We start from the raw sequence: 14475 nt of genomic DNA on the forward strand, positions 1-14475 counted from the left end.
AGATAGACAGATAGACTGAATCTTGATTAGTACAGGTGTCAGAGGATATGGGGAGAAGGCAGGAGAAAGAGGTTAAGAGGGGAAGATGTTGTCACCATGTTATAGGAAAGGTTGTCAAACTGGAGAGGGTACAGAGAAGATTTACGAGGATGTTGGGAGGACTTGAGGGTCTGAACTATAGGGAGAGGTTGAGCAGGCTGGGACTATTCCATGGTGCGCAGGAGGATGAGGGGTGATCTTATAGAGGTGTATAAAATCATAAGAGTTCTAAACTTCTTATGAGAAGTCTGTGGAATTCTCTGCCTCAGAGGGCGGTGGAGGCCGATTCTCTGGAAACTTTCAAGAGAGAGCTAGATAGGGCTCTTAAAGATAGCGGAGTCAGGGAATATGGGGAGAAGGCAGGAACAGGGTACTGATTGTGAATGATCAGCCATGATTACATTGAATGGCGGTGCTGGCTCGGAGGGCCGAATGGCCTACTGCACCTATTGTCTATTGTGTATTGTCTATTGTCTAGTTCCAATATTGAGAAGGTAGACAAAAATGCTGGAGAAACTTAGCGGATGAGGCAGCATCTATGGAGAGAAGGAATAGGTGACGTTTCGGGTCGAGACCCTTCTTCAGACTGATGTGGCGGGGGGGGGGGAACGAGACGAAGAAAAGAGGAGGCGGAGACAGTGGGCTGTGGGTGGGAGAGCTGGGAAGGGGAAGGAGAAAGCAAGGACTACCTGAAATTGGAGAAGTCAATGTCAATACCTCAATATTGAGAAGGTTGGTATTAGCGCAGTTACCAACGTGTTGGCTGGGAGACCTCCGGCAGATGTGCCCCACTCAAGAAAAGACATTAGTCCAACGTCGCTACGAGACGTTACTAAATCCAATTGATTATTTTAGATATTGCACAAACAAATGGTGGATTTTTGAACAGCAATAAAGTCACGACTTTCCCTGAAGTAGGAGGGAAAGTGAGATTTAATGCCGGTGGGGAACAGATGTATCATTTACATCCCCCCGCCCCATCTGTTTTCTATTCCAATATATCCCAACAGAAATTTGGCTGAAACCCCTATTGCAGTAAATTCAAAAACCTCACCAGAGATGTTAGTTTTCTCTCTCGCTCACTGCTGTCATGTTCTCTATCTCTGGCCCCTATGAAGCATTCCTTCATCATTGTATCTTTATTCTTTGGCGACTATGCCGCCTAGTGGTCGCTTTGTCACATAGCTGCTCTCTGGCGAATTCCATTCCAGGTTAGAGGTAGATTTGTCCTTTATTATTAATATAATTATATTTTTTGTAAAAGCAAACCGCAAAGAGAAAAATATAGCTTTTGTTTTGAAATCATGGTGACAAATTGGCCTTTTAAAGCAGGACAATAAATCCTCAGCTTGCGTTGCAGCGAGCTTCAAATAACTCTTCGTGTCAGAAAGGCTCTTCACTGAAAGACGGCAGGATGCCGTTAACACAAACTAAATAAATGCATGTCAATTAAGTAAAGTTTCCACAGATCTCAATTATTGACGTTGCTATGGCCATCAAAGCAAGGTTCACAACCATACTACCCTTTGTTCCAATTTTTTTTTCTTTCGGCGGATCCCTGTCATAGATTCATACTTGGTGGAAACAGGCCCTTAGGCCCCACTTGCCCACACTGACCAACATGTCCCAACTACACATTCCAACCTGCCAGCACTTGTCCCAAATCCCTCCAAACCTGTCCTATCCATATACTTGTCCAACTGTTTCTTAAATGTTGGGATGGTCCCAGACTCAACTACCTCCTCAGGCAGTTCGCTCCATACACCCATCATCCTCTGTGTGAAAAGGTTACCCCTCGGATTCCGATTAAACCTTTTCTCCTTCACCTTGAACCTATGTCCTCTGGTCCTTGATTCCCCTACTCTGGGCAAGAAACTGTGCATCTACCCAATCTATTCCTCTCATGATTTTGTGCACCTCAATAAGATCACCCCTCATCCTCCTGCGCTCCAAGGAATAGAGACCCAGCCTACTCAGGGACTCCCTGTAGCTCAGGCTCTCAGAACCCCCTGTCTAGAAGTATTTTGAGGAACAAACAATATATCCAAATTATTTACGATATTTCCAAATATTTCAAAAAAATATTCCAAAGGACAAGAAAAAAAGGAAGAAAATCAGCATGCAAGAATAAAACCTCTTGCACATTGTTAGTACACTAAATAAAGATCGGAAGTATACAATGAATCAAAGCTGGAATATCAACACTTAATTTTCAGAATTTTTTAAAACCTTTACGTCACATTATATAGACCAATACATGACAGGAACAGGCACCTTTGGTCCACAAAGTCCCGGCCGATCCAGATACTAAGTTACACTAGTCTCTGCCTTCACGTGATCCATATTCCTCCATCATAGGGTTGTCTACTTGTGGGTAGCCAGAGTCCAGCGACTGAATCTAGCATCCACCGCCTGATGTGCCAGCTCATGACTAGGGGCTTCCAGACCTCACCATCCTGACCCCCTTCACCACCTGCTGGTCGCCATAGGACTTGTTAGGGTTGGAGGGCGCCTGTGCGTGACTTTGTTTAACGTGGGGAGACTGATGCACAGACAGCCACCACACGGTCCTTGACAGATCCGGGTTAAGATCCAGTGGCATGGAGTCCAAGACAACTGGAGACCCTTTTCTGCTGCAGCCTTCATCCGCCTTCCAAGCCACCGTGACGCTCCACTAAAGTCAGCCATCGTCCTCCGCCTGTTCCACCGTTGAGTTGGATTGGATTGCTCCATGCCGCGCATATCTAAAAGCATCTTAAACGCCACTGTCGTACCTGCCGCCACACCATCTTTGGCATTGCATTCCTGGCCAACACCACTCTACAAATGAAATATAACATGCCCTGCGCATCTCCATTCAACTTCGCCCCTCTCAGTTTATAGCTACGCCCTCTGGTGGTGGATATTTCCACTTTGGAGGGAAAAAAGGTTCTGACTATCTACCTAATCTCTGCCTCTCATTACTTTGCATACTTCTTTATCAAATCTCCTCTCGACCTCCAGTCAAAACAGTCCAAGACCATCCAGCCTCTCCCTGTAGCTGAAAGCCTCTAATCCAGGTAACATTCTGCTATTTCCCCAATAACTGGGAGGCCATTGTATTGACCTGAAATAATGATAACACTAATTTGTTCAATAACCAACTCCCTGGCCAACAAAGGTTTATAAGTAGCAATCATATCTCCAAGAATGCCGACACAACTCAGCTTTACTTCATGTGACAGGCCGTATGATTTTGGGATATCTTCCCGCGAGGACATGCCAATTCGAATAATTTCCCTTTGATTGCAAAAATGAAGACTGCAAGCAGATTGCTGGATCACGAAAGCGATTTCAGAATCTCTCTGCAATATAACCCCAAGCTACCGTCAGTTTAATGTGCAAAGATTGTGATGCCAATCACTCTTGTCAATACAGCGTGGAAACAGGCCCTGCAACCCAACGCACCCACGCCAACCAAGATGCCATATCTACACTAGTCCCATTAGCTTGCGTTTGGCCCATATCCCTCTAAACCTTTCCTACCCATCCAGGAATCTTTCAAATGCTGTTACAGTACTGCCTCAACTATCTACTCTGGCAGCTTGTTCCATATATCCAGCACCCTCTGAGTGAAAAAAAAATTGCCCCTCAGATTCCTGTTAAATCTTACATCTTTCACCTTAAACCTTTGTCTTCTGATTTTTTCATTCCCTCACTCTGGGCATTTGTCCTTTCTATTCCTCTCGTGATTTTGTACACCTCTATAAGATCACCCTTCAGCCGCCTGTAGGGTCGCCAACTGTCCCGCATTAGCCGGGTCATCCCGTATTTTGGGCTAAATTGGTTTGTCCCGTACGGGACCGCCCTTGCCCCGTATTTGACTCGCTACTACTAGGGTTGAGGGGACTGTCGGGTCGGAGCGCCACGCCCGGCCCCGCCTCACCCGTCCCGACGTAGTGCAGCCCATGGAGTGCAGCAGCAGCAGCAGCGCCTCGCCCGTGGCCCCGTCGGTCGGCAGCCCGGCCAGCTGTCTGACCTTCGGACCTTCGCTTACCGCCGACACCACCACCATCCCTCCTTCTCATGGCTGATCATCGGTTCATGAGTTGGATGGGGCGCCGGACTCTGCACGCGATGTCGCGCGGTCTGGGTCAAAACTCCTCAGCTGGCCCGCCGGCTGGGCTTTGTGTGCAGTCCAGCACCCGGGCCCAACTCATCATTCACCCAGCCACGGCCGAGTCGGTCAACGAATTGTCGTGGGGAATTTGTCCCTTATTTCGACCTTTTGTCCCTTATGTGGGATTGAGAAAGTTGGCAACCCTAGTCTCCTGCGCTCCAAGGAATAGAGTCATAGCCTGCTCAACCTTTCCCTGTAGCTCAGGCCCTCACGTCCTGGAAATATCCTCGTACATCTTCTTTATGCTCTGTCCAGGTTAATGACGTCCTTCATTATAGCAGGGTGACCGAAACTGAATGCAATACAACAAATGCGGTTAAACCAACATCTTCACAACTGTGACATAACATCCCAACTTCTGTACTCAATACCCTGACCAATGAAGGCCCATGCAATTCACAATAATGATTTTTTCTAATTTGATAATTTTAAGGCCAAATATTTAGGTTCAATTGTGTAAATAAATGCCCATTTAAATCGGCTTTCTAGTGGGTTCACGCGCTGGGATGTTGACATAGCGCTGTATTAGTGCCCTCAAATGCCGTTCCTGCGGGATATAAAAAGCCCAAAATCTACTCGCAGATAACACAGGGTTATATATATGACCCATTTAATGTGGTACATACCTTTAATTGTTTGCTTTATAAAACCCTGGGGCTGCGACGGTTGCGAAATCGTAAAACTATTATAACCGAGGAACCTTTTGCAACACGGGTCTGCAGCGATTTTTCGTTAATGATTTACTAGGCTGAACATGTGCGATTAGTACAGCCTAGTAAAAATCGCGTTTTAAACCCGCCCCCTCCAAACAGCGCCAAAATCGCCGACATGGCTGAGGGCAGATTCCCAATGACGATTCAGGTAGGTTTTGTAACACACCTATATCTAGGTGTGGCGCCACTTTCAGGGAGCTATGTACCTGCGTTCCTCGATCCCTCTGCTCCACGACACTCCCCTGGGCTCTGCACGGTTTGACGTCCCGAATTGCAACACCTCAGACTTATAACCTGCATTCGCCATTCCTCAGCCCGCACGTCCAACTGATCAAGATCCTGGTGTATTTGTTTCACTGCCTATGATACCACCCACTTTAGCATCATCTGCAAGCTTACCAATCATGACTTGTACATTCTCATCTGAATCGATAATCGAAACCACAGACAGCAATGGATCCAGCACCGATCCCTGAGGCACACCACCAATCATAAGCCTCCAGTCCGAAGAAACATCCTTCCATCACATTGAATGGTGGTGCTGGCTCAAAGGGCCGAATGGCCTACTCCTGCACCTATTGTCTATTGTCCTTCCATGAAGCCAAATTTGTAATCAGTTACCTAGCTCATGAGCGATCGGAGCAGAATTAGGCCATTCGGCCCATCAAGTCTACTCCACCATTCAATCATGGCTGGTCTATCTCTCTCTCCCAACCGCTTCTCCTTCTCCCCATAACCCCTGACACTCGTACTAATCAAGAATCTATCTATCTCTGCCTTAAAAATATCCATTGACTTGGCCTCCATCTGTGACAGTGAATTCCGCAGATTCACCACCGTCTGACTCCCTCTCCAGAGATGCTGCCTGTCCCGCTGAGATACTCCAGCTCTTTGTGTCTATCTTTGCTTCCAATTCGCATCTGCGGTTCCAATCCCACACACTTGAGACCACGCCTTCTCCAGCCGACAGTGGGCCTATCAGGGAACCACCCCTGCCCGAAGTTATCAGTCGTCGGCCCTGATTTGTCTGGTCTTTCCTCACCCCCCCAGTTCTACCTTCAGTCTGAAGAAGAGGCCTGACCCAAAGACAACACCTAGTAATGTTCTCTAGAGATGCTGCTTGACCCGCCGAGTTACTGAGCCACTTTGTGTCTACCTAACAAAGTTCTTCCTGGCTGTTCCTCTTGGATGTTCTAACTGGTCGCCCTCCATCTCCTGCCTTGCCCTCACAGTTTCAATTGCACATTTGATGCGATAGACTGCCGATAATACAATACAATACAATACAAAATAAACAATAGGTTCAGGAGTAGGACATTCGGCCCTTCGAGCCAGCACCGCCATTCACTGTGATCATGGGTGATCATCCACAATCAGTACCCCATTCCTGCCTTCTCCCCATATCCCTTCATTCCGTTATCTTTAAGAGCTCTATCTAGATCTCTCTTGAAAGCCTCCATAGAATTGTCCTCCACCGCCCTCTGAGGCAGAGAATTCCACATATTCACAACTCTCTGTGTGAAAAAGTTTTTCCTCATCTCCGTTCTAAATGGCTTACCCCTTATTCTTAAACTGTGTGGCCCCTGGTTCTGGACTCCCCCCAACATCGGGAACATGTTTCCTGCCTCTAGCGTGTCCAAACCCTTAATAATCTTACATGTTTCAATAAGATCTCCTCTCATCCTTCTGAATTCCAGAGTGTACAAGCCCAGCCGCTCCATTCTATCAACGTATAACAGTACCGCAATCCCGGGAATTAACCTGTTGAACCTTCGCTGCACTCCCTCAATAGCAAGAATGTCCTTTCTCATATTTGGGGACCAAAACTGCACACAACACACTCATTAACTAGCCTGAAAGTGCTTTATTCCTGAATCGTCTGCCAAGAGTGGATGGGATTCTCTCTGTTTACCAGTTAACACCTAGCCACCGGATCAAATATCAAGCTATGTGTATCATAGCCCAAAATAATATTAACTTTCATTAGAGCAGAATTAGGCCATTTGGCCCTGTAAATCTACTCTGCCATTCAATCATGGCTGATCTATCTTTCCCACTCAACCCAATTTTCCTGTGTTCTCCCCATAACCCCTGACACCTGAATCTATCTATCTCTCTGCCTTAAAAATATCCATTGACCTGGCCTCCATAGCCTTCTGTGACCATGAATACCAAAGATTCACTACTCTCTGACTGAAGACATTTCTCTTCACCTCCTTCCGAAAGGAACGTCCTTTAATTCTGAGGCTATGACCTTTGGTCCGAGGCTCTCCCACTGGTGGAAACATCCTCTCCACATCCACTGTATCCCTTGCTCTTCACTATTCGGTAAGTTTCAATCCTTCAAAACTCCAGCGAGGACAAACGCTCATCATAGGTTAACCCACTCATTCCTGGGATCATTCTTGAAAACCACCTCTGGACCCTCTCCAGAGCCAGCACATCCTCCCTCAGATATGGTGCCCAGAAATGCGCACAGTACTCCAAATGCAGCCTGACCAGTGCCTTATAGAGCCTCAGTATTACATCCCTCTTTCTGTATTCTAGCCCTCGTGAAATAAATGCTAGCATTCCGTTTCCCTTCCTTACTACCAATTTGACTTGCAAATTAACTTTTTAGGAATCCTACACCAGCACTCCCAAGTCCCTTGGCACCTCTGATTTCTGGATTCTTTCCCCATATAGAAATTAATTTACGTCTTTATTCCCACGACCGAAATGCATGACTCCACACTTTGCTGCACTATATTCCATCTGCCACTTCTCTGCCCGCTCCCCCAACCTGCCCTAGTGGTTCTGCAGAGTCCCTGCTTTCTCTGCACTACCTGCGCCTCCACCTATTTTCGCATCATCTGCAAACTGAGTTTAGTTTGGAGATGCAGCGCGGAAACAGGCCCTTTCGGCCCACCGTGTCCGCACCGACCAGCGATCCCCGCACATTAACACCATCCTACACACACTAGGGACAATGTTAACATTTACCAAGCCAATTAACCTACAAACCTGCACGTCATTGGAGTGTGGGAGGAAGCCGAAGATCTCGGAGAAAACCCACGCAGGTCACGGGGAGAACGTGCAAACTCCGCACAGACAGCACCTGTAGTCAGGATCGAACCCGGGTCTCCGGCGCTGCATTCGCTGTAAGGCAGCAAGTCTACCGCTGCTCCACCGTGACGGCCCCACAACTTGGCCACAAAGCCTTCAACGTCCTTTAAATTCTGAGGCTATGGCGATCTCTGGTCCTCGAATCTCCCACTGGTGGAAACATCCTCTCCGCATCCACTCTATCCATATGAACTTTGATTCAGAGAATTGTGTGGCTTTAAGGAGCTTGACAGCAATGCAGTTTGCATCAGTATTCTTCTCGCCTGCACTGAAGATCAACACTGAACACTGAAGCTATTGATGGCACCATGGGATAGATAATGATAATTGCTTGCCTTATTTAATGAAAACATGGGAGATAAATATCTGTACCATTGATTTTAACTAAGTGCCCCTAGCAAGATGGAACAATGTGACATCAATAGCCACATTTTTCACCATAAAATCTCTCTGAGCTATCTAAAATAAATAGCTTTTGAGACATAATTAATCTTTTGTCCTGTACTTAATATTCAGTACGGAGACCACTATGGCCCTTATATACAGCGAACCCTTGTCATTAAATGTTATCTTTGTACGCCTCGTTGTCACCTTCCCCATCTGACAATGATCTGTGCTACATTTTACCTTGAGCATCTTCTCCTTTGATCTCTTCTTGTCACACCTTACCCTTTCCATATCTCTGAGTCTCCCGACTCTCAGTCTGAAGAAGGGTCTCTACCCGAAACGTCACCCATTCCTGCTCTCCGGAAACGCTGCCTGGCCCGCTGAGTTTCTCCGGCATTTTCTGTGTCCACCCTGGTGTCTCATCACGGACCTCATTATAGTGGATTTCGGGTTGTAGTGGATGGGCCTAGCGAGCATCGCCGCCAGGCTCGGCTCGGCAACTGAACCACCCCCCCCGCAGTCCGCACCGTCTCCTCAGCCGGTCCTGTAGCCGCCTGCAGGCCGCGTCCATCGACTGCGCCGACCCTCGCCTCTCCTCCCCGGGCCCGCCAGCAAGCCGAGGCCGTCAACTCCAGGCCCAGGCCCAGTTCCAGACCGAGAGTCTGAAGAAGAGTCCCGACCCGAAACGTCACCCATCCATGTTCTCCAGAGATGCTGCCTGACCCGCTGAGTTACTCCCAATACCTCACATCCAACATCTGCAGTTATTTTTTTCTGTCACTTAGGCAACGATACTCTATTACTCTCTAATCCCTCACTCGGTTACAGCGGGCAATAACACGGCAGGAACGGACACCGCTCCCCCTCCTGTGGTCTGTTATAACAGGGGTTTCCTGTTGTTCAAAAGCAATTTTGAACTTTTCGTAAGTGATAGGTGCGGAATCATGCCATTCGCTCATTCAGTGTACTCCATTCAATCTCGGCTGATCTATCTGACCCCATTCTCCTGCCTTCCCCCCCATACTCCCTGGCACGCGTACTAATCACAAATCTATCTATCTCCGCCTTGAAAATATCCACTGACTGGGCCTCCATGGGCAATGAATTCCACAGATCCACCACACTAAAGACTGGCTAAAGAAATTCCTCCTCATCTCCTTCCTAAAGGACCATTCTTTAATTTTACAGCTGTGACCTCTGGTCCTAGACTCTCCCACTCGTGGAAACATCCTCTCCACATCCACTCGATCCAAGCCTTTCACTATTCGGTATCCTTTGAAAGCTTTCATTAATTAGGGGCCAAACGACATTCTCTCATGCTTAAAACCTTTGCTTGTATTTATAACCCAGAAGTTCTGCAACCCTCATGAGGGCTGAGCATCAAAATGGTGGGTTTAACGACTGTAATTGCGTGCGCGGAAGACGTGCGGTTCTTGTCCCAGGGCTCAGGCCATCTCTGGGAACCGGCCACATCGTGCAGGAGAGGTGAATATCCAGATCTGCTTTCGTCTTTGATACGAGGGAAAGATACCTGTGGTTGACCCATATGAAAGGTTTTTTTTTCGGGGCAGGGAACGATACAATGATGAAGGAAACCAATCTGCCCACCAACCCCCCCCTCCCCCCCCATCAACCCCCGAACCCCCCACCAAAAGGGTATTGCGACCTCTGTATGGTGATTGTGCCGAATGGTCTGTGGCTGTTTGCACCCACTTTTCTGTTGCGGTTGACGACACATGGCAAGCCTGGCCATGTGAAACGACACCCAGATCGTTAATTCTAACCCCCCACTGTTGCTCAAGAACTTCTTATTCACCTTCCCGGGTCCACCCCGAGGCCTGGGGGTTATCTCAAATTTGTATTTCAACCAAAAATTGTCCTGGCAAAAATCTTCAATCCCATCTCGTGCTGATCCCACGGCTTTCATTGGATGTAGTTGTGCAGCAAATTAAAACTCTGCGCATTAAAACTTGCTCAAAAAAGGAGCTAAGATGAAGTCATTTGACAAACGAAGATGGCAGTTTCGGAATTGGCGTGTACATATTTCTCTGTGCCGATAGTTTTTTTTTTAAAAAACAACCCAATTTTGATTATTTCATGGCTGCACAAAGTTATCAGCAAAATTGCCGTTACCCTTGGCGACAATGTCACAAATCTTTACTTCCTTTTCTCTCTCTGACTGAAGTTCTTGAGGAACTAGCTCGACACCAGAGATCACTGCCCCGCTCAGATGCACCGCTCACCCAACTTCTCGCCAAATACCGGTTTGCCGAGTCTTTTTTTTTTTTTTTTTAAAGGTGTATTTGACCGACTAGTTGGTGACGAGCGAGCGCAGTGGTTGGGCCAGTCTATCTCTGGGACTTGCAGTTTGCAACAGCCCCCTGCCGCATCTCGGTTGAGTTTTCACATGGTTAGCTGTTTGCAAGTGGCCATTTTATAAGGAGAGAGAGAGAGAGAGAGAGAGTGGGGGTGGGGGGGTTGGTGGGAAAGTGAGGATGAGGTGAGATAATTTTGGGGGGGGGGTTGTGGGATACAGTTATGCTGCTACTCATTCTAAAAGTCAAAATAGGCTTCTGCCACTGTAGTGGGTTTTGAAAGCAGAGTGTGAGGTAAATGTGAAATACTTTTTGTTGTATGAAAATAACCGGTCAATGTTTGGGTTCCATTTTGTAAAGATATTTGTCAATGTCAAGTCAAGGGGTAAAGTAAAATGGCCACCTTATTGCTTGTGTCAGTCCCCGGAAATGGTGGACTTATTGTTATTGGATGTCTGCAGCTGTTACCTTGAAGGATGCGATTTCATCTTTCATTTATTCTTCCCCGTCTAGACTGTATCAGGATTAACTGTAACTCCAGTAAGTTATTGTTCAAGTTTCATTTTTGTTTCTCGATCGCGCTTTTAACTGTGTTTAAATGAATTGCTTAATATGTATGTATTGTGGTTATGTCTTTCAATACACTGGGGAAAACTGGACGTTCTGAATTTGCAAATAAATTAATAATAAGTTTAAAAAATAAAATAAAGAAACAGTCAAATCTCATTTAACAATTACCAACTAAAATGTGTCCAAATAAATTTTGGTAACTTGATAGAGAACAGCAATTTGAATCGAAATATTGTTCTTGAATATAGAAATTAATTTGGCTTGTTACCTGGTGCTAATCATAACCACTTGTGATTCTCACGTTATGGGCAGACATTAGCTTTCAGCTCTGTCCGGTTCAATGTAATTTGACTGCCCAACTAATTGCTTGCATGTTTTGAATGGTCAGAAGAACTATGTGTTTAAAAAATGCTTTTATAATCGTACAAGTAACTAAGAGGGGAATCATTTAGCAAGCAGATAGTGTGTGATGGGACTAGACATGATTTCATTGTGGAAAAGTTCGGATTGTAGATTTATCCACGCCCACTTTAATAAGTGCTCAGCAAATCAGTAGTTGCACAATTTTCCAATGTCAGGCCTAATGTTTCAATGACTTCTACATCTTTGCAAATGGAAGTAACATAACAGAGAGTGCTGGTTAACAATAAGGTGTAGCCTAGATTCTGTGCTTCTTTGAGGTCTTAGGTCTTTGCCTTAGCCAGAATTAATACCTCAAAGTCTGAGGTATTGGACTTATTTCTTATTTCTCTTGAAACAGCAAACATAACTCTGCCTATGGCAAGCAAAAAATTGCTCATTTCCCAACAGTGTTGGTTTGTACACATTCAGAGACTTTTATGGGCCTGTCCCACTTAGGCGATTTTTTGGGCGACTACAGGCGCAAAATTTTCAGCGACACTGGCGACTATTTTTGTAGTTGTAGGTTGTCATAGATGCTGTCGTAGGTTGTTCCCAGTTGTCGTCGGTGAATTCCATTAAAATTAGTCCCTGGCAGTCACCTAAAGAGTCGCCTAAGTGGGACAGGCCCATTAAGATGTACACTGGTGCTAAAATCTAGGTCCGAAGGTAAGTATTCTGCCATTGTAACTATTGTAACTATCCGTACACTCAACCGTTATTGGACTTAAGTTGGACCCAACAGTCGATCACACCTATTGTTTACGTTCCACGAGTACTACATATTGTGCAGGAAGGAACTGCAGACACTGGCTTAAACCGAAGATGGACACAAAAAGCTGGAGTAACTCAGCGGGACAGGCAGCATCTCTGGAGAGAAGGGATGGGTGACGTTTCGGGTCGAGACCCTTCCTCAGACTGAGAGTCACGGGAAAGGGGAACAAGAGATATAGACGATGATGTGGAGAGATATAGAACAAATGAATGCCAGTCTGGGTTACAACGTGGTTGGAGAGCAAGAGGAATCACAGAGGGGGAGCAGCGAGAGAGGATGTTGCAGAAGACTGAAGAAGGGTCTCGACCCAAAACATCACCCATCTGTGGAGGGAATGGGCAAATACAGCACGGGACTTATAAAAACATTCCAATTGCACTTCCCCAATTGCAATACCAATTCACTCTCCCCCTCCTGTCCTGCCAGAAGCTGGAGTAAGTGTTGTATGATGGCAACATTGTTGCAAATGTCAGGTGGAGGACTGTGATATCCCATTCAGGTGAAAGGTTGGTGGAAGCAGAGAGTGTTCCTGTATTGCAACTTTGTATCAAAATTTGTTGGAAGCTGGCAGGAAGGGTTTTAACAGTAAAAATCTTGTTCACGTTGGCTTTTTTAAACCTTTAAATATCAATAACGTGAAATATTACATGAAATCGGAAGGAAAGTTGATTAGATCGACGACGGAAAAAAACTGAGTAGGATTCTGCAAAGATTTTAGCGCTACTATGTACCGTTTTGCGAAAATACAATCACACAGACAGACAGACACACACACACACACACACACACACACACACACACACACACACACACACACACACACACACACACACACACACACACACACACACACACACACACACACACATAGAAACAAGATGAGATTTTAATAGTATATAGATATCTACACACACAGGATTAATCTTTTTCTCCTTTATTATGTTGTTTACAGTGTACTGTGTTTACATATTCTGTCGTGCAGTAGCAAGTAAGAATTTCATTGCTCTGTCTGACACCTATGACAATAAAATGCTCTAGACTCTTGAAGGGCTATTGATTTGACCAAGGGCTGAGCGGAACAAAGGACCTCCTGGATAACCGGAACTGAAATAAATGTAATGCTCCTTAACTCACAGTCTGAAGAAGAGTCTCAACCTGAAACGTCACACATTCCTTCGCTCCAGAGATGCTGCCTGTCCTGTTGAGTTACTCCAGCATTTTGTGTCTGACTTGGAATAGACCTTTACACTGGTACTGAGCCATCTTCAAAAATTGTTGTTGATGTGGTGAAGGTTTGCCTAGTTCATGATGTGCAAAGTGTATTTCCCCCTCTCATTGATATTTTTCTGTTTTCACGTAATCTATCTCACCATATTAGCTCAGGCTGCAGTTTGAATTAACGCTGCTGTGAATTGGGGAAGACCTGTTTCATATGAAGTAAATTATTGGACGTGGACTGGACCTGATTCTCAATGCGTGGGTGCACCACCTATTGTTGGCAATGGGAAAGACATTTCACAAAGCCTTCTAAATCTGAGAATCATTTAATCTGTCCAATTTATTCCATCAAGCAATTGTTCGTTCAGAGTTGCGCCAAACCACATTTTCCTAGTGCTGCTGTGCGAAATCTTTATTTTCCTGTTAGCTTTAGTTTTCGAAATACAGCTTGAAAAACAGGCCCTTCAGCCCACCGAGTCCGCACCGACCAGCGATCCCCGCACATTCACATTATCCTACAATAGGGCCAAATTTTACATTCATACCAAGCCAATTAGCCTTCTTCTGCTTGCATATGGTGTGCACGGCCTAAAGTTGGAGGACAATTTGTTCTATTTGATCTTATTTGATTGTTCACGCCAGGTTGATTGCATTCATCGAAACACGGCGGACCACGTGAAGGTTGCAATCTCCCACCCCGCCAATTAGCCTACAAACCCTGTACGCCTTTGGAGTGCGGGTGGAAACTGTAGATCTCAGATAAAACCCACGCGGGTCATGGGGAGAACGTACAAA

At 45.9% G+C, this 14475-nt stretch overlaps 1 protein-coding gene across 7 annotated transcripts in view; it reads left to right on the forward strand.

Annotated features, from left to right (window-relative positions):
- The window catches only part of nrxn3a (neurexin 3a), a 1361409-nt gene that overhangs the window by 593661 nt on the left and 753273 nt on the right, over positions 1-14475 (forward strand). For all 7 annotated transcript variants that reach the window (XM_055640186.1, XM_055640188.1, XM_055640185.1 and 4 more), the window contains exon 9: positions 11232-11258. In XM_055640186.1, the coding sequence (XP_055496161.1) occupies positions 11232-11258 (27 nt within the window). The remainder of the gene's footprint in view (positions 1-11231; positions 11259-14475) is intronic.

Source organism: Leucoraja erinacea, chromosome 9 (genome assembly GCF_028641065.1).
Source record: "Leucoraja erinacea ecotype New England chromosome 9, Leri_hhj_1, whole genome shotgun sequence".
In the NCBI taxonomy this organism is placed as follows: Eukaryota; Metazoa; Chordata; class Chondrichthyes; order Rajiformes; family Rajidae; genus Leucoraja; species Leucoraja erinaceus.